Raw genomic sequence first — 27,604 nt, forward strand, 5'->3', positions numbered from 1 at the left:
CACAAGCGGATAGGTTTCTTGTAATTTGTATTGCTTTCAAGAATGGCCTCTTCCAAGAAAGGAAAAAAAGTCGTAAATCAAGAAGAACTCCGGCGCTTGATGCGGGAAAAACAAAGGCAAACAACAGATAAGAAGCGTGTCGAGTCCCCATTTGCTAAATACAACAGTCTCGGACACCTCAGCTGTATCCTGTGCAACACGCAGGTGAAGTCCGAACTACTGTGGCCGACTCATGTTCTCGGAAAACAGCACAAAGAAAAAGTTTCTGAGCTGAAGGGGGCGAAAAGTCAACCCGCAACACAACAGAGCCAACCAGTAAAGAGGAAAGCGCCAGAAAATGAGGATGTCAACTGGAAAAAGACGAAAGCAACTCCGGCTGAAGGTCAGTCTGTTTCAGGGCTGCCAGGAGATTTCTTCGAGAAACCCGGTCAAAAAGAACCAGTTTCTGCTCAAAGGTCTGCAGGTTTGAGTCTGTTGGCTGGAGTATATGACGAGGATGGTGATGGTAAAGAGGAAGGTGGTGAAGAAGGAACCAAAAATGCCCCTTCTCTGAAGGTTGAAGCTGGCGGATTGCCTGCAGACTTCTTTGACAGCTCCATCCCACCTTCACCTGCCATCTCTCACTCTGGATCCATCCTCAAAGCAGATGTGCAGGAGAAAAGCGTAGAAAGGAAAGATAACACAGCCGAGTCGCTACCCGAAGGCTTCTTTGACGATCCAATAAGAGATGCTAAAGTGCGCAACGTCGACGCACCCAAAGACCAAATGGACAAGGAGTGGGAAGAGTTTCAAAAGGAGATAAGACTAGTGAACACAAAATCAGACGCCATCGTGGCTGAGGAGGACGAGGAGGGCCGCCTTGAACGTCAGATTGACGAAATTGATGAACAAATTGAGTGTTATAAGAGGGTTGAGTTGCTAAGAGATAAGCGCGATGTGGTGAAAAGCAAATCACTGCTTCAAAGAGAGGAACAAATGGAGACTGATGGCAACAGTGTGGAAGAAGAAGAGGATGAAGAGGAGCTGTTGGGGCTTTTGTCCCGGGACTGGAGGGCTAAAGGGGCACTGGCATAAATTAGAAAGGGGTAGTATTACCAAGTGAGTAAGGTTTATTAGTCATGTGACTTACCTTTTTGTCTAAAATATGGTCAAACATGTACAAAACAATCCTCATAAATCTGTAAATAAATTTGTGGAAAGTTCTCCGTGTGTAGGATGGAGTGATATTCACCAGTCTAGTTTGTACATTGCAAGAGGGAGGTTTTTGCATCATTTGAAAAGGCCAGAAAACAAATCTAACCTTTAAATGTTTATTCATTGGTGCTCACACAAAAACACATTCATAAAAATCTCATGTACAGTAGCAGCATGGACCCAAACTCTACATCTCGATGGCCAAAGCTGTTACATTTTGAATTCAACTAAGCATTGTCCTGCAAAAACAAATTGCCCACTGTGTTTATAAATAATTGTTCATGTTACATTATAAGCAACATGCATAGCACAACTGGATTATTTTTAAAATGTACAATGTTGATATTAAGACTGTAAAGCAAAATGTACCAACCCAACTGCTTCCACTGTGAATACATTTAAACCAGAGAACAATGTTTTAATGTGACAGATCTGTTATGTAAATACACCATGATTAGGCCCATAAAAATGGAATAAAATTAATTAAGCCAAAAATGGTCAGTGCGTTTTATACTACCTGTTACACACTTTGAGCTAGGTGTGTCTCTTTTTATTCCAGCAATATCTACAACAGTATCTTATTGCTACATATACCTCATGTGTTACCACTTCAAAAATCTTTCAGTGATTTAACACAATCATAGCCCTTCAAATCTTTTAGAAACTCCAAAGAAAAAACAAAACAAAACAGACACGTATACAGATAAACTAAACACAAGTCCGATTGCAACAAATGGAACATAAATCCAGGAAACACAACAGAAAAAAGGAAATAAGAATTTAGTTTCATCTTAGAAAAGACAATACAAAAGGTTTTAATCTTATGCTCAACTGTGTGTTTCAGGTAAGTTAGCAAACAGTCTAAAAACTAAAAGTCTCACAAAAAGTCTGTTTCTAGTAGTCCTTTGTAAACATTCATAAAATTCTATCTCAAGTTCTATAAATAGGTATGTTTAAGCTAAGTTGTATCAGGTGTTCGTGCTGATGGGTGGGGGCATCTGCAAGAGGCCGATATTTACAGCCTTTGCAGAAGAACACACAAGTCTTCTATCGAGATGAGACAGATTGGTTAAAAGCATGAAAGCACAGGTGCTGGAAAAATGCACGTCTGCGAAGTGATAATGGAAATTAGGATTCACCCGTCCTAATGGTTTTATTAATTTGAATCAAGTAACTAACATAATGCTTAAATTTACTCATTTGAATTACTGTTAAAATGTAAGTGATTTTGTAGCTGAAGAGACTAAAGGGAACTGTGAGATTGGGGCATGCCAGTGCCACAAACAGTGTGATAAATACTCCTTTCACAAAAAGTGCAGCAGTTACAGAGAAGAGTTGGGAATTAAGAATTCCCTGGAGGCCGTTGGGTTTCCAAATTGGTTGCTGCGGTCAATGAAATTGTGCTTACAAACCTACGGCAACCCTCAGCTCGAGCAGGGAGAACCTATGATCCCCGTCACTGTCAAAACATTCCAAGGTACGAGAGCTGGGACTTGATGCTCCAAATACTTTTCTCAGGTTTTGGTAAGTCAACCCAAATGAATTACGTCCAACACCTGCCTGCTGGAAGATGTCTTCTAAGTCTGTAAACAGAAATAGTTTTTTGTTGTTGTTTTTTTTTGTCAGAATGAAAAGAAACACATTAGTCTCATTAGTCTAGGGGGGATAAATGCAAAATGCATTCAACATTTATTTTGGAGCCTTTTCAGCTATCACACTATATAAGAACTGTTAATAGGAAACAACTATTCTAAATGGAGAAACAAGGACGAACTAATAAATTAAGAGTAAAGCTGTAACCATGCTATATTGTTCATTTAACCCAACTAACGCCAAGCCATTGATCTATACAAATATACATATGCTAGTAATTACAGGTTTAGCATCACTGTATAAAGAACTGGTTAGAAATGGTAAAAATTCGTAATACATTAACGGTCTACTATACTAGAGGAGACAGCTTCCTGAAGTCTTATTCTCCCTGTGAAGTTTGCACTCAACCTATTGCTTAAATGAATGCTAAGAAATTATACTTTGTAGTAATATAATGCTCACCTTTCAGAGAACTGACACCAGCTAAGTAAAGCCTCTCTGGGCATTTTGTCTCAGCATTTCTCTTGGAGCGATTTGGAGTTAAGAAGCGTGGATGTCTGCTAGTCTGTGGCTCTGCCAGTGGTGTAGATAACTCTGTCAAAGTAAAGGGAAAGTAAATACATAAATACAATAAGAGGAAATGCAAACCACAAAAAAAATTACTTTTGTAACACCTACCCTGCACATCTCCAGGTGTCCTTTTGGTTGTAGTAGCTTCCGGCAGCATCTCAGTAGCTGGATTTTCAGGGCTGATTATTGATTGAGCTGTTGCATCACTGTCATTTAACTGTGAAGCAAATGGAAGCAAATGTTTTTTTTTTTTTTTATCCGTGGGTTGAAAACTCTTTAAAATGCAAAAGTGTGATATTACTTACGCTTTGTTCTGACCCCTTCTCTAATGAGGCCACTCTCTGCTGAAGATCTGTGACAGCAGACATGAGGATATGAATCTGCTCATCGGTCCACGTATGGCGCAGCTCCTCTGTCTTGTTAGCCTCACTTACTACTTTTCTCAGGTCTGTTATGTCCTGTGACAATAAGAAATATACACTTCCAGTTTTCTGCTGAGTGGGAATCATTTAACATGGACAGGAATCCAGTTAAGACAAGTGTACTTACAATGACTCAAAAACAGGACCTGCAGTGTGCGATTTTTGAATTGAAAGTGTAACTTAAAATCTTCAATCTAAGTCATTTATGAATTCTTGCAAATCAAACAAGATTCTTGCCAAAGTTATGCGAGCAACTGACTTTTCATCAACAGAACCATATTAGCCATATGTGAGTAGATTTGCCTCAATTCTGAGCGAGACAAATATGCAAATGATAAAAAAGGTAAGTATCAAGAGCAGTTATTCAGCTAAATTACGATGCACTAAACAGGCATAATACACAGAGTACACAAACCTCAGAATTATGTGCTGTGAGTGCAGAGAGACACATAGATGAGCTGTCAAAAAACATAAATTATGTCCTACTTTGACTTTAACCCATGAAAAATCTCTAAGCACTTCGCTGCATTTGCAAAGAAACACAGCTTAGGCTTTTTCTGGGATTTTTGTCAGTCACCTCAAAGCACTGTATGGACAATTCAATAGTGTAACAGGCAGTTTGTCAAATCATTCTGAAAAGACCAACTGACCACCCTGTCTCTCACTGCAGACAACATTTATTAACACTTCTACTGAGGGCAGGAAACAGTCAGTCAGCACTGTTGCTCGTTATGGTATAACAGCATGTTACTAGCATTAACAAAATTGAGGTTAAGAAAAACATTTGACATGTGACAACTACTGTAAGAGAATCATTAAACAAAATACGTACATGATTAATATATAGACACATGTATAAATACATATACGAAAAAAGAAGAATAGATAAAACCTCCGATGAAAAACGTGTTTGTTACAGTAAAAGCATATTTGAAGTTGACCTTATGTTCAAGGTAAAAATAAAAGATTAGATTTCACACTAGATGAAATTTACCATCGTCTTCTTCAAGTCATCATTTTTCTTCTGATTTTCAAGAGCAGCCTGAATGGTCTTCACATCATGCTGGACACTTGTTAATGTGCTGCCAATTGTAGCAACACTCTATAATAAGGAAAATATGTGCAAGGTTAGTTATAAAAATCCGTACAAATAATTAAATATTAAACTTATACTGAATCAAAAATATCCTTTTATTGTGTTTTGATTTGCTTTCACCTTCTGAAGTTCTTCAACTGTTGTGGGAAGGCTGATTAAGTCAGCGGCTGACTTTAGGTTGGCCTTTAAATGATTTACTGCAGAGTCAAGCAAACTGATCTGCAGGAGTAAAATGACATAAAATGTTCAATTACAGCTTTATGGTATAAATATTATTTAGCCAGCTAAGGTATTTGTCTAACAGACACCAAAATAAGATTCGCTGGTGTTCTAGAGTGTACCGGAAAACCAAAACACAATGTGAACAAACGAACGAATTTGGAACCTATATATAATAATCCCATAGTAATTTGTTATACTTTAGCTTTTAAATTTGGCTTGAGAATAAAACAACAATGAAACTCTTAAACTGAATAACAGTACCAGAAAAATATAAATTGCTCTGTCAAATGTCTTTGTGTGAACATAACCTACTAGTTTTACGGTGAATGAATCTAAATTAAGAAGGCGCTGTAATATAAAGTTTTAATTTTCTTCAAGTTGGCAATATACTTTCGGTTAGTCTGTAACAATGTGAACATTAAGGCTTCAAAACCTCAAAGCAATGAGGACAACCAACCTTTCTGTTCATTTCTGTTAGGTTAGACCAGAGTTTGCTCAACCCCTTGTCCCCATTCTCAATGTCATCAAGCTTTCTCTCCTTGTTTTTCAGGTCCTCACTGATTTTTGGTATTTCACTTGATGACGCCTCCTGGCTTGCTTCCACTGTTAAATGAACATTACAATATATAAACAGCAATCTTAAAGTCGAAGGAATATATATATATGACGGTGTCACTAAGGTGCAAAGAACACTGAGTTTTAACAACCATCACAAAGTAGCCTAACTGCTGATGTGTGACAGTGAGTCTTACTGCTGTACAGTCTTTCTTTCAGTGAGTCTAAATCTTCTTTCAGAGCAATCTGCATCCATATGAGTCCAGCACAGGCCATGACACAGGCAGCTAGTAAGATGAACAGAAACAAGGGGTAGCAAAAACTGCAGCACTGCATGTAGCTTCTTCTGTAAAGAGAAGAAACATGTTAGACACACAACCATAACAGCCCTATTTCATAGTTAGGAAAGAAGATATTTTTAGAAAACCTGAATGTGTGACATAGAAATAATGAGTGCTTGTAGCATGTTGCCAAGTCTAAAAATTTAAGGTTTGTTAACATGTTATTTCCTTTAGGGCTGCAACTAACTATTATGTACTGATTGTTTACATGAAAAAAAAAAATGACTCATACAAATGTTCGTTGGTTTATTTCATTCGTGTAAAACCCCAAAATGTTCACTTATATACATCAGTGATAAAGAAACGTGACAGCACATTTGAAAAGCTGAAACCAGCATGTTTTCCATCTTTACTTACAAAATAGTTCTTCTAAGCGGATCACTGCACCTCGAGTTAAATTGCGTTTGTTAACTTAATTATTTATATTTATTTTTGAAGCTCGAATAACAGTCAAATGTCTAACTTGGCCTAAAACACCGAAGAAAACTGATACATATTTCATATCAAAGCCACTTACTTCCCAAAGGAACCTCCGCTGCTCAGGTTGTTGAACTCGTCGTCGTCCGAACTCGAGTCTGACTCTGAGTCCGGCGGCTCAGTTCGGAGAAGTCGGTGACCAGAGCCCTTTTTGGTCTTCTTTCTCTTACTGTCCCCGAGTCCGATCAAGGCATTCAGCTCCTTTCTTTTCTTCATCTTCTTCTGAGGGGTCAGCGAGCCCGTCGAGCCCGATTTAAACCCGACTAAATCCAATGTTTTGTCCAGTTTGGTGGATGTTGACGTTTATGTAGCAACAAAGCTAAGTCAACGACTATGCTGCTAGCTTAAATTTCAACCACGCAACGTCGCTGAAGGATGTAAACACATCGGACTTTGCAGATTAGTTCCCTTGGTAACACACTTAATACACAAAATATTCAGCACCTGCTCGCCATTACGCTATTCTCCCTAAAATGATTCTTTAAACAACTTTTGCCCACTGCAGCTAGCTTCCGCACCGGGTTATTGCGTTAGCTAACCCAGCTAGCACCTGACACCTTGCTAACAGCAGCTAACGGTAGCTGGTTTACGCTACTGCGCTATAGCATAATCTCAGCGAAGCTTAAAGTTACCTACTACGGTGTCTCGCATTTTGGAAAAACCGCAAAAAAAAAATCTATAAACAGATGAATGAAACCTTTCGATCCGATGAAAACGTTGAAGCCCTGTTTGTAGCGATCTGTCCTGTGGTGCCTGGTTTGTTTGGGCGGGGCCATTCAATAACCTCACAGGTGATTGGTGCAGTGAACAGCTACAGTTTCCTCTGGTCTGTTGTAACCGCGGGAGAGGAGAGCACCGCCACCTGCCCCAGACCCAGACCCAGACCCCCTGACCTGACAATCTCGGACTTGTAGTGGAAGAGGGGACTCTCGAGCACCACGGACAGGTACTGTACAAGAAATCAGCCTTAAAGTCACTTTCAGACACGTCATGTTTTGTGGTAATTTTGTCTCTTTGTTGTCTCTTTGCGTCTTATTGTGGCTGTTAATTCTCGCTGCAAGTGTTTTTCGGTTTTCTCTGTGCTTGTGTTACATCTCTGCAGTCGTGTTGTGTAACCATATCTTTGTTGCAATTTTGAATCTTTGTAGTAGTTTAGTGTCGCGTTGTTGTATTGTTGTGTTTATCTGTGGTTGTGTCATAAATTACTTTTGTGCCTCTGCGTGTGTTTCATATTGATCTTCATATTGATCTTCTTCATTTTGTAAAATTTCATCTATTTGTAGTCGTTTTGTATCTTTAGTTGTGTTACATCTCTGTAGTCTTTTTTTCTGTCTCATTGAGGTAATTTTGCTCTATTTTGAGTTCCCAGCTGATCTAGTAGCTGTTAAGTCCATTTTCCAGTTTCCATGTTTCTAATATAAACCTTTCAGTGTTTATAAGGTGTTTACAAATGGTATATAGGAGCTAAAGACCTACTCATAGTCCTTGTTAATTTTATTTTATTTTCCCACTTCAGAGTATAATTAATTTACTTACACTCCCCTTTTTGTTTTGCACTCCACGTCTGTGTGTTTAGTGATTTTGCCTTTATTCTGCTAATTACAATAACCGGGGGACCTTATTTTATTTGTTGGTTTGTCCGTGTTATTCATGAAGCTAATTTCGTAGTCCAGTGCAATAATTCAGAAGAAAATCTTTGTTTTTAGGTTAGATCTAAACATATTTCTGTTTACAATATATTTTTCTTAAATGTATATTGTATTTTATGAAATGTTAGCTGAATAATAATATATGATCTAATGATATGATCTTATTGTTTTTATCTGACCAATAAAAGACTGAATGAATGAATGTGATCTCATTTATTACATATAAAAAGAAATATTATTGTCAGTTGCGTTTTTTTTTACCTAACAAAGACTGGGCTTATCATGATATGGTAATATCAGAATATATCTTTTTTTAATATGATGATGATTATTCCATCCACACCTGTCAGTTTATAGCAGTGCCATTTCTAAGATGGCTTCACAAATTATTACTTTTCTTATTGATCAGACTGTGGATTCCTTGCAGATAGTTGTCGGTTGATCGTGAATCTTTTCCAGGACCCCGTTGGATGACTTTGTATTGCTTGTTTTGTCCAAAATGGAAACATCAGTTCAGTTTACAATGATATAAAACACAATAAACCAGCATCTTAACATTTGAGAAGCTAGTGCCAACAAATGTGTTGCGTTTTTCATTTATTAAAAAAACTAAAACCTAAAATCCATGGTCAAAATTGTTCCATATAATGTTAGATTACAGGTTAGTCCTCAGAGTCATCTTTGTGTCAGTCTGCCTTGGTTTACGTAATATTTTCATGAATGCACCACATTCTGGTAAAACCAAGATTTAATTTTTGTTTCAATTCACCTCTTCCAGCAGGGGGGTGCTGAAAATCCAGCTGACCTGGAGCGCTATTGGGCTGACCCAGCAAGACACATGGGCTGAGTAGAAGTGGAATCTCTGCAGACTGGCCTTTAGCTCTTTCATTGAAAACGGACTCCCGCTGGTCTGCTCTTGGCTTTGAAAATATGTTCCTTTATCTGTCTGCCCCCCCCCACCCCACACTACCACAGTACAATAGTCACAATAATGACACTGAATGAAAATCTTCACACTAGACCAATTTACAAATGCACAAAGAAACTGAGATGCTCCTTAGCATCTCGATATGGGTTTGGTTATTGAGTTGCAAAGGGAGGCCTACTGCTGATGCTTTATTATCCTCAGAAAAGAATTTCTCAAAGCAAAGCTTGTCAGTTTACAATAATATCATGTTCCACTCACACAAACACAAAGATTGTATTATCATAGATCAGCCATTCTGATGTGGTTTCTGTGTTATTTAAGTGCATTAAGCTCGGAAGCATTTACTGTAATTTTTTTTTTACTGGGAATCCAGCAGAGTCATGTAGGTAGCAGACCAAAGCAAAATTCAATCAGCTCCTCGTCTGCAGCAAGAACACCTGGTGAGGGGACAAGCATCATGCTGAGGGCCTGCACATACCCTCACCAGCATGAGGCTGCAAATCAAAGCAACAGAGGTGATTCATCTCTTCACTGGAGTCTCAGTTTTTCATCCGGGGTTAAGACAGAAAGGACGACACTTCAACTTATGGCTTCTCACATCTACGCGAGGTAGGGAGCATCAGGCATTAGAAGCCCACCACTCTGATTACTGCAAAACACTTGTTTTGGCACTTTGTTCACAGCGGGGCTACTCATATTCTCACCATGAGTGATTCCTGTAACTGCCAGGCAGGGAGCTGCCTTGGGTGCTAACAGAGAATGTAAATAGTGGTGGCATGATAGGAAATACTGAATAGATTTGACTGCTAATTGAATGCTTTCATCTGGCATGGCAGGCTATGTGAATACAGATTATCATCAGTTGGAAGCAGGGCTGCTTTTAGAATACCAATTTCTCTCAACAGCCATTTTTACCATTTATTTAGAGTCTTTCAACCATTGTGTTGCATGACTCAACTGGTAGATGTGAACATTTCATCATGAAATATGTGCTGTCCTGGCTGACAGTGGAAATGGGATTCACACAGTACTTACAATTGTGACACATGCTTCAACTCAAGAATTGTATCTGTAACAAGTGACTTCTGATGCTTTATCAGGAAACAAACAGAATTGGCACCAAAATGCTCTTCTTTTGATTTGTTCAGCGTGCTATCTTCATCGTCATCGAAAACCTTCTTTGTGTGGTTAAAAGTCTTTGAAAATGCACTGACGTCCCCAAACAATTAACCAATCAGAGCTTTGTTTGTGTAATTCCTCCATATGGAAGCTACCCAAATACATCCACGAAAAAAGAACCAGTTTCTGTTATCTGTGTGAGGAAATTGTATTAATGAACAAATCAGGTAGTTAAAGTGTTTAAGCTAAACAAAATGTTCGCGGACAGTATTTTAATTTTACTGTTTTTTAGTTTTTTACCAAAACACTTAATCTTTAGATACAATATTACTTTGAAGTCACGCAGCATTATTTAGCTTTTTAATAGCGATGTTTGGACACATGTGGTACTTAGCTAATATTCTGGAGAAACTGTGGGAGAGGTAAATGCAAAGAAGTCCCGTGACTTGAGGTGACATTTGTTCAACATATAAACATATTTTTGCTATCATTTGATTGTTTATTGCCTTTTATTAAACCCGAGGTGCTGTTGGAAAAAGTGTTTCCAAAAAATATCTTAAAGCCAGAAAGTTTCAAATATCCGTCACATTACACAAGCTTTAGGTAGATAAATTTGACATTATATCTTGAAATGTCACCTTAATTGAATCACTAGTCATGATTTAGCAGGCTTTGAATTTATTGTAAATTTGACAGTTCATTTTATTATTATTGTGAATATATTATATAATATATAAGGGCATCCGGCGTAAAAACAAACTGTGCCAAATCAACATGCGGACAATGATCCGCTGTGGCGACCCTGAACTCACGGCATAAGTCGAAAGGACAAAATAATAGTCATTTACATATGTTGCCAAGCTACTGTCAGTCATTTCAAGTTATTCTAATAATTTTATAGAGAAATATAAAAAAATTAAGAGGCCTTATTGATGCAGTGAAAGTTGCCCAAATGCAGTGATTCAATTAGTAGGATTTTTTTCTTTATTCAATGAATATTTAGGTGAATATATGTGAAATATGTTATATTGTTTAATTTCTCCAACCATTTTGGTTTGTAAAGTCCACAAATATAACAACCTAAAAAAAACCCAAGCATGATTTGTTTGGAGCTGAAGGAAAACACATGGAAATGATACCAGACCTGTGATGTGAGAGTAGTTATTTATCAAAGTTAAGAGTGATGTAGTATCTGAGCAACATCTTCCCATATGTCTTCTGTCAGTCAGCATAGTTTGTGGAAGCCTCTCATAATGTACAAAAGTGAATCAGCAGGGGGCAATGTTCTCACATCAGAATTGTAGACATGCAGCACAAAGACAATGCTAGAGTCAAGGACACATGGGCTCAGAATCACTGGGTTTGCTCAGTCAAATGGCAGAAATGCAAATGTTTTCCATATCTAGCACAGCAGTCATTAATGATCAATTTTGTGGCGTAATATTGCAGTATGTTATGCAGAGAATCCATAATTGTAAAGAGCTTGGTTAGCTAAATATTTTAAACACTGCTGGGCCCCACATTTGCCACATATACACACAGTCAGCTATGTTTAGGGAACAAAATGAATCTGAGATCATGTAATCATGAATAAGTAATGCAATTGCAACATTTGCTATTAGATAGCCTGGAAATAGACGCCACTTTGTAGCTTTGATTGAAACTCCATCAGTGTAGACACGTCTTTAAATGTAAAATAATGTCTAATGGACAGGAACATTTTGATGTAGCGACTAATTCTCTTGTCTCCTGCCAGAAATCACACTTTAACGACACTTAACTGTATTGCCCTCCACAGTAGTTATATCGAAAAGGTCTTAATAGAATCTAAAATGTTTAAAAGGTAATAGATTAACGTATTGAGCAAATGAAGTGGTGTGATAGGATAAATCAGACAGGGTAAAGCATTTTTTTGATTTCACTGCTGTAAAAAGTTCAAACCCAATGCGCAGCGAATGCGTTTATTGTCTGACATAATTCTTTTGTTCTTCAAATCTCCAGCAAATATGTTTATGTAAATCAACATGGAAGCTTATACAAGCCAGCACGATGCTGATAGGTCACCCATATTGTGTAATACATCAGAGTATAAAGTAGAAATATCAGACATTTTAAATTCAATGAGATTTAAGGATTGGTTTCACAGACAGACAGCCAAAGTTCTCTTTTTCTGTGTATTATACCGGGATTAGTCTAATCCATGTCTGTGAAATAGGCCCTTCATTTTGCTGTTAATGTCTTTCAGTGCATTAGGTGTCTTCTTTTTCTTCAGTTTTACTGTTATTTGCTGAGAAGAAGCAAAATGAGGGACAATTCAAACCCACATTCACACATTTCTGTGCCGTTTGGAAATTGGTTCAAGCAAGTATTCTGATTTGCAGCATCGTCAAGAGAGGGCAGAAGAGCAGAAGATGAATAAAAGGGAAGGGAGGAAGAGTAAAGGAGGCAGACAAATGAAGAAGAATAGGGAGAAATAGTTGACATGTGAAAGGAATTCAGATTTTGGTGGGCACAAAACATCTGAAGGGGAAGCATTCAGGAGAGTTTTGCAGATTTGATTGAATGTATGCGAGTGATTAAAGCTCGACATACAGGGAATACACTTTATTGATGACGGCATTTTTGGAGCAGACAAGAACAATGCTAAACAGTCTTCATGAAGTGTGACAGGATTTTAAAGATATTGTACCTGTTTTTCCCCAGAAATCCCTCTGAGTGCATGGTTGGGGTAAATGGTGGTACACAGAAATACTGCACTGGCCTAGATTTCCCTCACACAGCGGCTATTTTATTAAGTACATCCAGCTTGCAGGAGACCAGGCTCCCTTTACTGCAGCTCATCTGTGACAAGGGCTGATGGACTTTGTGCGGGCAAATGTAGCTATGCATTTGCCGCTGCTGTTATCAGTAATGGAAACTGTGACTTTGTTCTAGCTGTAGTTTTTTTACATTATTACATCTTTGATGGTTGTATCAGTTTTCATATAGTTTTCCGTATCTTCTTCCTCGTTTAAGTCTTCTTTCTAGAGTTTTCCTTAAAATCTACCATTAACAGCTTACATCTGTCTGTTACACACTGAATGGCTAAAAAAAAAAAAAAATCTCCAAGGCAAATACAGAGGCAGTTATTTTTTTTTTCTCAAAGACAGGGAGTGAAATGTGACATCCTATCCCACACACACTGTAATTTGTAAGTTGTATTGGCAGTTGCATAAACTGGATACTGCCTCTGTGTGTGTGTGTGTGTGTATGTGGGTGGGTGGATGGATGGCTGCAGTTTTTTTTTTTTTTTTTTTTTGAGTGTAGTTGTTTAAGGGAGTTTAACAAATGTGACTATTTCAACAATGGCAGAAGCACAGAGATCTTTCACTGATGCTACAGTAACCACACATTAGTGTAGGAATAAATTTAGTTGTGAGGTGAAAATCCTGCACTAAAAATATTACTTAGCAACAGCATAGAAACATTAAAATGAAAGTACTTAAAAGTAGAGTGGCCACTGAAACATATGTATTATATAATTGGATTATTGCATTAATGTGTACGCATAACTTAGCATTTTTAATATTCTAAATCTGCAAAAAAAATACTAGCAACCTAAATTAAATACATGTGTATTTAATTAGTAATGTAATGGAATAGAAGTGTGCAGTTGTAGAATATAAAGAAATACCCTATGAAAGCTCTTTCTCTGGACTGAAGTGCATATGTTCGATATGGGATAGGTTATATATTTGTTGTTGTGCATTTTACTCCTACTGTTGAACCTCCATATTACCTAACGTTTGTTTACACATTTAAAAAAAATCTGTTGAAGTTTATAGCTAAAATTACAATGTGTATTAAGTGCATTATAATGTCAGCAACATTAGAACTCTTCCCCTCTATATACGAATTATTCTGATCTAATTCCACTAAGTCTAATCCTAAATCGGCACATGAAGTGCACGTTAGTATGTGGTTTTAAAATATTGCACTCGTTCCTAATATTTGAGTTAAATTGCAGTTAAATTGCCCCTTTTATTCACAGAGATGCTGCACACGTGGGGTTTGAACTACCAAGAACATCTGTTCTGTGTTACTGGAGCCTGCACCTGATTGAAGAAACTGAGAGTGTTACAAGTAGACTGAGCTAATGGTCCAATCACATACATGCATATGATCCTTGGATAATTTCTGTCTTATTACCATTATTTATCATTTACTGTAAAGTCTAGCCAGCAACTATTTAAGAAAGCATGAAAAAAATTAGTATAAACTCTAGTTTCTGTGACATTTTAGGATTTAAGCCTCAAATGAATTCAGGACATTTGTATATTTTGCTGCACTGCGAGTAAGACAAACAGCATGCTGGTCCACGTTTCTTCCCGGGTAAACAAACATGAAAAGGCAAAAATAGATTGTTTTGCTTTTCAGAACATCTCCTTAGTAGTAGAAACTGACACAGCTTTGTTTTGGGAAGAAAAAACAATCCCAAGCATTTTAAGTTTGTCTCCAGCGTCATGCCGTTTCTCTATTTGAATGCTGCACTGTGCTGCGTTTTGTTGTTTATGGGCAACCCCGTTCACTTGCTTGATTCCTGCCATTAATGAGCTGTTTTCTTGCCCTCAAAGCTATTGCTGACTGGAGGGTTGTGAGTTGTCCAATGCATGAAAAGCTCAGGAGGGGTTTCTGTTTATGAGATACTGGAACCATTCTGCCTGGCAAGGACAATCACAGCAGCACCCTCAGTGTTGCTTAATTCGGCAGAGCCTTGTCTGCTTGATTTATACAGCAAACCGCAGCCATGTGCCTCTGATTCACTGTCTGCGGATTCACTTTCATGAATGGTGTAATGCCTAATAATGTCACAAAAACAATTCCCGATTTTTGCGATGAACAGGGACGTGTCTCAGTTATAACACCGCAATGGTGACGTCAAGAAATCAAAGGGGAATTTGCTAAGTACGAGCATGATTTCCTCTCTGTACCATCGCATGCTAAATAAAATGTGCTTCTTACTTATGTTGAGGTGCAGGCAACGCTGTTTAGGCTCTTTGTGCTTGGCCGTATTCATCTACTGTCAAGCTGAAGTTGATCTGCAATTCTCTTTGTACCAGATCCTCTCCCAGCATCTACGATCCAGACGCACATGGGAGAGACCTTGACGAGGCGGATGAGAAGAAAAACCCACACATTTTGGTATGACTAAAGCCTTCAAAGCGCTCTTCGTCAGCCGGCTCGTTTTTGTAATTCAGCTTACACGGACAAAGCAGCACATGGAAAAAGATCATCTATATTTTCAGCAGCATGTGTTCTTCACGTTTCTCTGGACCCTATAGTTCATAGAGCTCCCGAGAAAATGTGCAAGTGTTACCCGGCGCTGGCTGCCAGTCGGCACGTATAGAAACACTACATCCTCTGATGAGGTTGAGAGGAAAGACAAACTTTATAAAAGAGAAAGGAAATAAGAGGATTAGGGCTTATAATGTGTATGCAACCTCCCACTAGGACAGGTTTGTACTGTTGCAGAATACCTGTGGCTCATTTAAGGGCTTTGTACAATGGTGTTATAGTCGTCCACGAGACAAAGGAGAAGCATTTTAATTGGTTGGTGGAGGTTGTGTTAGGGGCAGATGTTATTGACAGATAGTGTATACAGAACATTAAAGGCATTGACTAATGTAGACTTTAATGTGCTTTTTAGCAGTAAAATCCCCAAAACCACTGTCACTGAAGCTGAATAAGTAAAAAAAAAAAAAAAAAAAACCTCAAGGTAACTTTAGAAACCTTTTCACTGTTGCTGTCTAATTTGTTGTTATTCATTACAAATTACAAGTAAACATGGCCAAACACCTTGGCAGCAGATGGGTTTCTAAAGCATCCTGAAAATATTTAAAAGGGAATTTAATATTCTTAATGAATAGCCTGTGAGTGTGAAAAATGATCTAAGAAATGTTATCAAAGAAGAATTTGTGCAGTTGTAAATCACTGGCGTGTACTGTTCAACATGTTCAGAGGATTTACTTGCAATCTAGCGTTTGGAGTACGTTCAAGCAAAAAGGAAAAAGTGTTATTCTCAGGGTTAACTCAGTCCAAATTTTGCAGTCAAGGTAATTAGTAAGCGGTGTGGAACACATGCTTATTTCCTTAAAAAGACCAAGTAGCCAAATGTATTGAAAAACTGCCAATTAACACCCCCCCCCCCCCCAAAAAAAAACAACAAAAAAAAACAAAAACAAAACAAAAAAACTATTCCCACATTTGACCTATTATCAAATTCATGTAATTAAAAGACTTGATTGCTGAAGATGTTTTGCAGAGCAGTGAAAATTGTTCTCTTGCTATATTTACATTCAGTAAATCACTGCCTGCAGAGTCAGTCATTTGGCATTTGTGTTATCAGCAAGCATTAATAAGACATAAATAAATAAAATGAGAGAAAGGTGATTATGAATGTCTGTGGGGATTTTGTAGCAGGATGGCTCTGACAAAAGGGTTCCAATGTTTTCTACAGGCTCTTTCTTGCCAAACCTCTATCAGCTTCCTCTAAGTCATATCAGATGTTTGGGCTTTATTGGGACTTGAAATAGTTATTAGCTTGAGCACCCGCCCTTGCTGAATTTATCTCCTGCTAAACACAGAGCTACACAATAATGAGCTCTGCATAGTTTGATATCCTTCTATTCACCGCTTGTCTTCCTGTAAATCAAAAAAACACTTGTTTTGGATTTATAACCGGCAGGTGAAATGGCAGATAATGTAAGAGGTAATATATCTCTTGAAAAGACCAGTATCCTTGGAATTCACTTGAGTCTAAATAAAAAAAAGTTAAGAACTGAGCTACTAAAATGTCTTCTTCAGTGGAAAACTGCCATTAAACAATGAACAATACATCCACCGCACTGTAGCTCTAAATAGAAACCTTATTGCTTCGTGTGAGTGCAGACTCTACTGAAACTCTTCAGCGGGAGGGACGAGGTGAAGCATTTATGCTTTATACTGCATGTTTCCTAAATTACACTATGCAGGTCATTTCCATAGGGGGAAAAGTAGGTCTGTGGCGTATCTAATTTGTCCGTAATACCAGCAGAAATAGCGATTCTCCTGCCAGGCAGCATCCCAACTTCTGCCTTAATAAGACAAAACTGTTCTACCACTATTTTTTTTATGGATATCCAATTTGTGTCCGTTCAATGTTAATAATTAGTTTATATGCCGTTTTAAAGATAATACAAGTGGGTTAATCAGTAACCTTGTTGATAACCATTTAATCGTATTTTATTTTCTTCTCAAACGTCTCAGATTTTTTTCCTTTTCTTGTTTTAAATAATTTTGACTTATATTTTGGTTTATTGCCTGGAACATAGACTCTGGGGAACGGAGAAGGATGTTTTTCATGGATTTCTGATGTTTTATAGATTTTTTATAAATGAATCGGAAACGATCAACAGATTAATTCTTAATAATTAACAAGTAAATAATCGTTAGTTGTACTTTAATTGATAAGAGATATGAAAGGAAATGAAAACACGGTAACATATTAAATGTACAAACATATTGGACTCATAAGGGTTGAAAAACAACAACGTTAAATGTTATAAAATTTTGTATAATATACACTATAATGTGATGAAAGCGAAGTGGAAAGATGCTAAAGTACCTGGTCAAGGATGAATGAATAAAAAAAAAAATAACTGGATTTGTTTCATAGGATAAGATACAACTCTATTAATCTCAAGCCCAAATGTATGTGCCAAAAAGATGCAATTTCTTATATTATATCAAATTCATGAAGCGCAGCAATGGGGAAAAAATATAAAGACGTATATTTATACAAGTGTCAGCCTTTTTTTAAATAAAGGGGATAATGCTGTATAATGAGCTCCCTCTGCAGCAGCTGTGTGTGTTTTCATGAAAAACAAGTCTGTGGACTGCGTAGAAAAACACCTTCCCCCTAAAGGCTTATACATATACTTCTCTTTATTTTTCATATACTATCCTCCTCATATTGGCAAAACGCACAACAATCAAATACAAGCAGCTTTTGACTCCATGGAAATCCCATTCATTTGCAACAATCCAAAGAAAGCTATTAAGAAAAGGTGCCTTTTCTTCTCAGAAGGGAAATTAAAAAAAAAAATTAAAAAAATAGAATTTATTCTTCAAATCATGCTGATTCAATTTAACACAGCTACAGGAGTATATAAAAAAATCTGACTTAATAAGTAGCAGTGCAGTGTTAAACATTAATTTGTGTGCTAGGAATGTGACCACAGCTGCTATCGATGCACTATTGTCATGTGGATGCATGGGGACAAAAAAAAGTTGGCAAAGCAAGTGAAATCTTTTTCTCAACCGGTTTCAAATTGCATTTGAGGCAAACTGCACCAAGAAGCCTTTACCATTCAGGTGTTGGTCAGAGGGTAGGATGCGGTCGACTATTTCCAATTGATTACAGGGTGAAGGATGGCTTCTAGACCTAAATTTAGGGAAGCTTTCACGAGTGAGATCTGAGATTTTCTTTTTTTATGGGCTGCAGTCAGACTGCTCCCTGTCGCTCAGGGTTACAAGCTGCTTCCCCACTTGTGTTCAGAGTTAGGCACCGAATACAGATCACAGCTAATGCAAACTGACAGGGAAGCCAAAAGGATGTCAGAAGTTTTTTCTACTCAGTCTAGAATTTTTGAGTTTTATAATTTTTTAGCTACATCATACATCTAATTGTCTCTTCTTTGCTGATCAGCAATGGTGCATTATTTATTTTTTTTATTTATTTCTTGCTGTAACCTCCTTTTAGCCAGAGATGAAGGTTAACCTTTGCTTGATTACAAAGAAAGAACAGATGAGAAGCCTGTTAACTTTTATCATCTGGATCGGCTGCCTTGTTGTCTTAGTTAACATTTATATTATAAATAAAACCTTCCGAAAATAGACAAAATAACCTTTGGTTCTCACGCAGGTAAAAATGTTTAACACTTCAATCCCATTTTTCTTGACTTTTTCAGTCTGCAGCCTGTGAATTGTTGGGAGTTCAACACCTAGTGTAGGTTTTACGGTGTTGGACAATTTATAAAAATACAGTTGAGATATTAATAGTGGTAGTTAAAAATATTTTAAAATGATGACGACATCTGCAAATCTGTTCTGTCCAACACTTTACTATTTCTCATTTGCTGTAGCATTTTTTTAAATCTGCTTTTCACACTGCATTTCAGTTCACGTATGTACGTTTTGTACTGTATGTAGTATTTTAGGTACACGTAGCTTAAATAAATGCAGGAAACAAATCTTACTGATATCATATATAATATTCTCTGTGTCATGGTCTTAAGTCAGATATATTTCAATACTTTCATAATTGTTCATTTGTACAGTCTTAACTTCCCAATGTCATAACTTCGAATCCTATCCGCAAAAAATTATAATATAATAATTTCCCTAACAGTAAAAGCGTATGTCAATCATTTCTTCATAATTGATATAATAATGACGCAGGGAGTTCATAGTAGGTTGGCGTAACAAAAACCCAGTAATTGTGATTGAAATATTTCTTGACACTCATATTTCAGGTGACCTGGGACTCTGGGCCATACTCCTCGCCCTGCTTACATTCTTAAACCTCTTGCTGCTGTATAATTCACACGGTACCGGGCCATGTCATGCTGATAATGACACTACACATTTGTCGGTTCTCTTCCCATTGTCATGTGTTCGGGTAAACCTCAGCATTTAAAACCGTGTTGGGATGCTCAACAGTGACGTGCACAGCACCACTTAACATCTTTTAGCAAGTCAAGGTGTAGGAGATGGAACATGATGAGTGTAACACCAGACTGTCCATTTGCCTGATATTAGTGTCAGGTCTCTTGTTAAGAAAACAACCTCTGTGTAAAAATATACATGGCTGCATGTTGTCACCATGGCTTTTTCACATGTAACATAATTCCCGTAATAGGAGTCTGATAACTCTTGGTCTCGACTGTATAAACAGCACAGAAACAGCCGTAGGTGCTCAGATTATTGTATACAATGAAATCCATATTGATGGGTCAATCTCAAAAAGTAGAACTGGGCAGAGTTGTTGTGCAACTGAGGAGCTGTGCTGCTGCTTTCCTCCCTTTCCCGCGGATCACTTGCTGTGGATTTCTAGAGCTGAAGCATGAATTTTGTCACACTGTATGGTGCTTAAAAACAAGAGGTTAGGAAAACATAACCTGCTTGTCTGGGGCAATATGATGTGGAAGGGCCTGCAGCTTCTGCTACCCAATGCAATAAATAGCCAGGAAACAACTAAATGAATCACCCATTTGTTTTTGTCACAGCCAGTGATAACAAGGCAATTTGGATTTTGAAAACATTATACAAATATTAACCTCATTATATTTCGCTTGCATGAGCTGTGTGTAGCAGGTGACAAAGCAGGACGTCACTGCTGGATCTTATATACTGCTCATTTAGGACAAGAGGATCATGTTTCTGACCATTAAGTCTGCAGGTTTATGATGAGATGTTAAGGCCATGACCGTGTAAGTCTGACAGCTGTCGCAGCTCCTCCAGTGCACACAGGTATTTCATCTCGCACGGCCCCGGCTCACAGATCCACCTCGACATAAAGTTAACCTGGGTTCAGACACCCTGTGGACACTTTTATGGTAATGTTATGGCAAGAAGCCAACACAGTAATAGATTATTTTTATCCATAATATTCTCCTCTCTCTGAATCTACCCCCCTCACAAAAATGACCCAAATGCCAGTGTAGTTTATATGATATATATATATTTTTCTGAAAATCTAGTTTCTACATTAATCTTTTACCTTCTGATTAAAGTGTTGTTAACCTGCAATATGCACTTTAAGTAATATATTTGTACATTTTGATTTAATTTGGCAACATTCAGAGATGCAGCATCAAAACTGACAAAATGTCAAATATCACTCAAAAGAAAGAAAACTACATATTAATTAACTCATATAATGTCTATAATACTTGTATTATAATTAAATTTGAGTTTCGGAAAATAGGCTGTAGACCCTTCATTTTAATGTTAATCTTCAAATGTTTCATCCCCTTTACTACCAGTAACTTGAAAAGAAAAGACTAACCACTAAATGTTATCACAATTTATTCTTTAAAACAGCACAGCAGTACATGTCCATCTATGCTAGATGAGCTAAATTCACTAGTGGCTTAACACACTTACAGTAGCATCAGTCCTTTCGTCTGTCTAGCTGGCTGAAGCTCCCATTTGTCATTTAACTTTATCAGACACTGCACATATGGTTAATCTTCCATACACTTTCCTGAAGGCTGCTGTAGCCCCACTGTGCAAACTCTTGTTACTTGAGGCTACAGTGTTTAGCCAACAAGGCAGCTCCAACAGAGTTAGCTACCTAATGTTACATGAAGCTTTGTGTTTAGTGTATGGGACATAATAAAGGAAACGCCTTAAGTAGCACGTATTAGCTACAAAATGTGACCGATGCCAAAATCTTATTTGCACTGTACATAGTCCTTGATGAAGACCAGATTCTGCACGTGCTGTGAATGTGATGCTAATGTTATGAAGAGGAAACTACAGTATGGAATGTTTCCATTTGTCTGATAAGCTTTTACTGCATTTTGCCAATAACCAAAAGCTGTGCATGAAAATACGTATGTTATGTATGTTTTCAGGTCATACCACATAAATACATTTTTTACTTCTTTGCTGTTTCGCTGCCTGGTGTTATTTTATATATTTTATCTTAGCTGTGAAATTACTTTTATGCTTACTTACTAATACTGTTAAAAAGAATTTAAACAACAAAAAAACACGACAGAAGTTTCCACCTAATATCTAATTTTTCATGCTCTGTGGAAACTCGTCAGTAGATACATTTACCCGTTTTCTTAGCTGTTTATTAATGAAATAAGTTCTTTTCAAAAACTAAATATAGAGAATGTGAGAGAGGGCTTCGTCTTGAAGTGAACCTCGCTCACTGACTGAAGAGTTACATTTGTAGAGTCTCTGGGCATTGCTGTCTCCTGCTCTTTGATGTGGTCGGCAGATGTAAAGTGGCAGACTAACTGTGACACAGTTCCCTGTGTATAGATATACCAGCAGTAGATACAACTAGTCTTCATGCCAATGCTTGGAGTTATGCGGAGAAGGTATATGAAGCATCTACACTGCTAGCCCTCATCTTAACAGCTTCCAGCCAAGGATGATGTCACTTCTTGCCCTGCAGAGGAGTAATCAGTCTCCTGCATGCCTGAAGGGCCCCTCAGGAGTTATCAGTCTTTGATAGTTGTCTCTGTTGCTGCTGATTCAATCTGTAACACCACTTCAGGGCATGTGTGAGCATATAACAAACATAGTTAATCATTTCTGTCGTTGGAAGTGGAGAAACTCCTCCGCGAGCCTCCCTAGTTATGTTCTAGTTGCAAGTGCATTAATATCGGAGCAGACAAAGTGCTACGCCTTGCAAGAGGTATGATTACACACATAACGGAGAGAGCAATGGAGCACGCGCAGATTTACACGCACAGACCCGCGGGCTGATGCAAGCGCGCACAACTCACACACATGCACACGCAGCTCAGTGTGCCACTTCCTCCTCTCCTGCTGCTCTGTCCTTAAACCTCTTCACCCTCCATGCAGGGAGTAGACACTGTGCTCTTTTCTCTTTGTCATGGTAATAACACTAAGCCTAACTGTCCCCCATTTTGCCTGTCAACTTGCATTTATTTTGTTTTCTTTTTTCTTTTCTTTCTCCAACATGTACTGTCAGATTTCTTGGGGTACATTTAAGTCCCTCCCTGCATCATTCACCACTCCTGGAACCAATTATATTATCCGGCAAACCCCTTTCAGTTCCTACAGGGGGGGAGGGACACAGAGAGAAATCTAGATCTATTCTCTGCAGCATCACACCTTTTCCAACATATTTTCTTAAAATCCCACTCAAGAGATTTTCATTCCTCGCTGTATCTTCCCAAACTCTTCCCTCTGTAGTTTCTCATTCTTTCCGTGGAGCATCCCCGGAGCAGTGTGAATAAGAATCTTGTTGTTTGCGACACCAACGTACTGCTGTGTGACACATTATCTGGTGTAGTCTGCCATTGCAGCGGGATACTTGCCTCAGAGCCTAACCGAATTGTCTGAGCTTTCACCTCACCCCTAGCTATCTGCTGTGCTCTGGCTTAAGGCTTATCCTCGGGCCTCTCCAGAGCTGCTGGGCCAGTGAACACTAACAACTCTCCTTTTGTATGCTGTGAGAGCCTCTTTACACCAGCACTGGCACATTTACTATTACTATCTACCTCCACTACTGTTTCTGTTCATAGTGTGTCTATTAGTGGTGAAAGAACAAGTTGTGTTATATCGGATTGTTTTCTACAAGCCTCTCCATTCAATACAATGTCATTCGAAACAATTCACACTGCATTTTGTTCAGAATCTCTCAAACAATGCGGAGCCGGTTGTTTAAATGAGATATCTCTTGTTTGTGACACCACATCTGGTGTGTTTTGGAATATAAGCTGTATAATATAAGGTTCAAATATTGTCCTTTTTTTTTAAGAAATGCAAATGCAATTTGTAAAAATCTTTTCTTTCTTTGATCTATCTTGTTATCTTTTAGTCTATCTTTCTGTCTAAATGGCCGTCATGTCTGATGTTTTCGGCCCAGTGGGACTTAACACAAGATGTATTACTACCTGACTGATGCCACAGTGTCCATTTGACTCCCGGCTGCCTCTTGTCACATTTGTGACACCACTTCAAGGTGACAGCAATCTACCCCCTATGGCTCATGCAGTGCTTTTTCAAAGGCATAGAGGTTGACTATTCTTTCACCTCCTCACTTGCTACTATTGCAATCAGACAAGACTTTGTCCATGTAATCATTGATGACTTTGATACGGATGCAGTCCCACTGAGATTTGTGTACAGTCTGTTTTGTTTTTTGGTTTTTTTTTTTTTATGTTCTATTTCTCATTTGTCTTTCATGGATTATTCCGACTGCAAAGTGATACTTAACTTACTAAGACAATTATTATACGAAAGTTTCTGACTCTCCTATGGTTTTATGGAGAGGTAATATCCTGTGTGAGAGCCTGATTGAAATTCCAGTGCTACATTCAAAGTTGTCCTCCGTTTCAGCGGAAAAGCGGGTTCTATGTAATTATCCTAATCGCAGTTTTAAAAGCAGTGGAGCTGTCAACTACTACCAAGTAGGATAATACACATATTGGCTAGAAATGAGCTGTTCGGACAAGTGCAACAATGTGTCAGGAATGTCACTAGCTGAACAAAATGCCCTCTATTGTTCTGTGACACCTGTGGCTACCTTTTAACAGACAAGCTGTAATTAAGTACTCAAAGAAAGATGTCGAAGGGAAATATGAATGCTAATTTATCTACTTTGGTATTTTTTATTTATTTAATATGCCCTATTATCTATTGTTGTTGTTGTTGTGGTTGTGGTTGTGGTTGTGGTTGTTGTGCTCATGCAATTTGCATTGTGCTCCTGTTGCCCTGAAATGGTTTATTGTCATTGGTTGACACCTTTAAATACAAATGCAACTAAATGAATACAGAAGTGCATTTAGCAGAGAAAAACAACCGGCTAAAAACGATTAAAATGTGGAATTTATTGTTGGATAAATATAACCCTTCTCCTAACATTTTAGTTAAAAAGCCTGGAGGCCAACAGCACTCATGTTTTGTGGAGCTTCGCTTAAATAAAGCTGTTCTGGGACGATGTAAATGTGTCCATATAAGACATTTTGAGGGGTGCTGTTCCAAAACACTGTGCTGTGGTTTTACCTATTAATGAGGCAAAGCAAAGGGAAAAAACTAAGTTTAAGAGAATGTTTGGATATTCAACGCATTTGCCTGGCTTTTGTACTTGTAATACTTCGTTCGTTTTTGTCTTAGTTTCAAACCCATCTCCGTATCAATGATTTAGTATTTGGTTTTTGAGGACCCAAGTCAGGTGATGGCAAGAGGAGGTTACAAACTAAAGGGGTTTATTGAAAGGAATTAAGATCGCTCCATTAGGAGGACAGGAAAACCCACGCAGAGAAGGGTGAGACCTACAAAACACAGTAAACCACAACATTAACTTAAGAAACTAACAAAAGAAAGATACATTAAATTGTGACTGTGCCGGGGGAGCCGGGAAACTGGCTACATACATACATACAAAATAAAAGCTGGAGACAGGAAGTGAAGCTGGTGAAAACAGGGACAAGCTAAGCACAGGGAACGGGATCGTGACACTACTGATAGGAGTTAAATCATCCAATTAACTTGCCTGACGCACAGGTCCCTGTTTCTTATCTACAAGCCTAATGCCAACCTAGTGTATACTGCATTCATCGAAACATTCTTCTCTGCATAGATTTCCAGAGATGTTTACGTAAATCTTCGGGGAAACAGTAATAATTTGAGGATGTTTAATCAAAATGGTTAATCATTCATTCATTAATTCATTCAGTTATTCATTCAGTGATTATCTTTCACTTATCCTGAGTCGGGTCCTGGTGACAGCAGGTTTAGCAAGGCTTTCATTCCTAGAGCACAAGGGCGCAGTCCACCGTTTGTCGGGAGAGAACCAACGGCCTCAGACTTGGAGGTGCTGACCCTCATCCCAGCCACTTCACACACAGATCATGGTCTTATGAAGCCAACACAACCACATCATCTGCAAAAAGCAGAGAAGAGATGAGGTCCCAAAACTGGACACTCTACTCCCCCCGGCTGATCCTAGATCCTGTCCATGTAAATCACAAACAGGATCGGTGACAAATCGGCAACTGTGATGGAGGCCAGCACCAGGACCGGATGGCTCGTAACAACGGCCCCGGCAACCCATACTCCCGCAATACCCCCCTCAAACTCCCCCAAGGAACATGGTCATAAGCTTTCTCCAAGTCAACAAAACACATTGAGACTGGATGGGCAAACTCCCATGTCCCCTCCAATAGTCTTGCAAGGGTAAATCGTTGGTCCACTGTTCAACAGCCAGGGCAGAATCCACATTGCCGCATAGCCCTTCTGGCCTGACGGTACCTGTTTGCTGATTCAGGAGACCCCTGAGCCAACCCTGCTCAAAAGGCCTCTTTTCTTCAGCCTGGTGGCCTTCCTTACTGCCGGTATTGACCAGCAATTCCTCAGGTTGCCACCAGGCTCCAACTTCCTTCTGGCCACAACTCAGAGCAGCTGGTCCTACAGTGGAGGACTTAAACATGGTGCACTTAGATCAGTGTTTGGTATCAGTGTACCTGAACAAACCCTATGCGGGAACACGGTGTTCGTTGGCCAAACCATGACTAGACCAGTCATGACCAGGACTCTAACAACAGTGCACCATTCTTGTTTAGATCAGGCAGGACGTTCCTCCATATCACTCCCCTCCAGGTTTCATTGCCAAAAATGATGGACAAAATTTTCACCAGTGGAAAATTTGGAAGAAATATCTTTTTAATAGGAATTGAGAAACATTTTTTGTTTAATTATTATTTATTTATTTATTTATTTTTTGTAATTTGGAACATGATGCCTGAGTTGTTAAACATTGAGGGAGGCACCTGACTTGTCCCAAATTTATTCTGCAGCAAGGCAACAACCCCAAACATATCAACAGAGTTTTGAAGAACAATCTTCAGAGACAAGAAGAATAAGGAGCCAAGCAACAGATGGTGTGGTCCCCAAAGAGCCCTGATCTCAAAATCAAGTAGTCACTCTGGGATTACAGAAAGAGCTAGAACACACAGAAACATCCAAAATCCACAGAGAAATTGTGACAAGTTCTCCAAGATGCTTGGAGTAACCTGCCTGTCATATATTTTGAGAAATTGTGAAGTTAGACAGAGAAGACCTGGTGTGGTGTTTATAACAAAGGGTGGTCATATTCAGTATTGATTTGTTATTTGTGTGTGTGTGTGTGTGTCTGTGTGCACGTGTGTGTTTTTGCTCTGTATATGAAGTTTATTCATGAGAAAAAAGAACTTGGAACATTAATTTTGAAATCCTTGCTTTACCTTTAGTCCCAAAAATGTTTGCACAGTACAGTGTTGTTTCCAGAGTAATAAAATATACAGTGGTGGCACATTCTGTATCCTCACTGACTACTTTATTTGGAACATTCTACAATTTAATGCGAGCCGATTCAAGCCTACTTTTACAATGGCTTTTTTTTTTTTTTACATGTTAATTCAGCAGTAAATTTTGGTGCTAAGGTTATTTGTCCCTATGTGTGTAAATAAGAAGGACAAATAATTAAAAACACCTCTAAGATAAACACTTTTAATATAATCATACATTTCACTATGAAGGCATTTCTGACAATGTCAATAAATTCTTCAGGTTTGTGACACACCAGACCATGTCAAATGTCAAATAACTAGTGGCAATAAAGACCAACTGCTTTGTCAGTTCACATTACCTTTTGTCTGGGCCGACAAGTG

The 27,604-nt window shown here is 38.3% G+C and overlaps 3 protein-coding genes across 4 annotated transcripts in view; 2 read left to right on the plus strand and 1 right to left on the minus strand.

The window, feature by feature from the left end:
• Positions 1–42: 42 nt before the first annotated feature.
• On the plus strand, positions 43–1,689 carry znf830 (zinc finger protein 830). Its single transcript, XM_067474186.1, has one exon. It carries the CDS (start codon positions 43–45, stop codon positions 1,072–1,074), a length of 1,032 nt encoding a protein of 343 aa, XP_067330287.1. The 3' UTR covers positions 1,075–1,689.
• On the minus strand, positions 1,297–7,249 carry efcab14 (EF-hand calcium binding domain 14). Of its 2 annotated transcripts, none has more exons than XM_067474185.1 (9): positions 6,511–7,249; positions 5,850–5,995; positions 5,555–5,700; positions 4,996–5,094; positions 4,774–4,881; positions 3,663–3,815; positions 3,466–3,574; positions 3,250–3,381; positions 1,297–2,777 (listed from the first exon to the last, which is right to left on the minus strand). In XM_067474185.1, exons 1-9 carry the CDS (start codon positions 6,684–6,686, stop codon positions 2,599–2,601), a joined length of 1,248 nt encoding a protein of 415 aa, XP_067330286.1. In that variant the 5' UTR covers positions 6,687–7,249; the 3' UTR covers positions 1,297–2,598. The 2 variants fall into 2 exon arrangements, with proteins under 2 accessions (XP_067330286.1, XP_067330285.1); XM_067474184.1 differs by having other exon boundaries at positions 5,850–5,998.
• A 2,090-nt stretch (positions 7,250–9,339) lies between these two features.
• The window catches only part of LOC137098197 (adhesion G protein-coupled receptor L2-like), a 125,003-nt gene continuing 106,738 nt past the window's right edge, over positions 9,340–27,604 (plus strand). Inside the window, exon 1 of the mRNA XM_067474166.1 lies at positions 9,340–9,656. The gene's annotated coding sequence lies outside the window, so the exon portion shown is untranslated. The remainder of the gene's footprint in view (positions 9,657–27,604) is intronic.

The sequence above is a fragment of the Channa argus genome, chromosome 14, assembly GCF_033026475.1.
Source record: "Channa argus isolate prfri chromosome 14, Channa argus male v1.0, whole genome shotgun sequence".
In the NCBI taxonomy this organism is placed as follows: Eukaryota; Metazoa; Chordata; class Actinopteri; order Anabantiformes; family Channidae; genus Channa; species Channa argus.

Excerpts from the sequence above, each read along its gene's own strand:
- efcab14 (XM_067474184.1), bottom strand. The coding sequence starts at position 6,686 with ATGAAGAAAAGAAAGGAGCTGAATGCCTTGATCGGACTCGGGGACAGT. Across the intron at positions 5,999-6,510 it reads AGCGGAGGTTCCTTTGGGAA|AAGAAGCTACATGCAGTGCT; the intron begins GTAAGTGGCTTT and ends TTCTCTTTACAG. Across the intron at positions 3,816-4,773 it reads ATGACTTGAAGAAGACGATG|GACATAACAGACCTGAGAAA; the intron begins GTAAATTTCATC and ends TTATTGTCACAG.
- znf830 (XM_067474186.1), top strand. The coding sequence starts at position 43 with ATGGCCTCTTCCAAGAAAGGAAAAAAAGTCGTAAATCAAGAAGAACTC.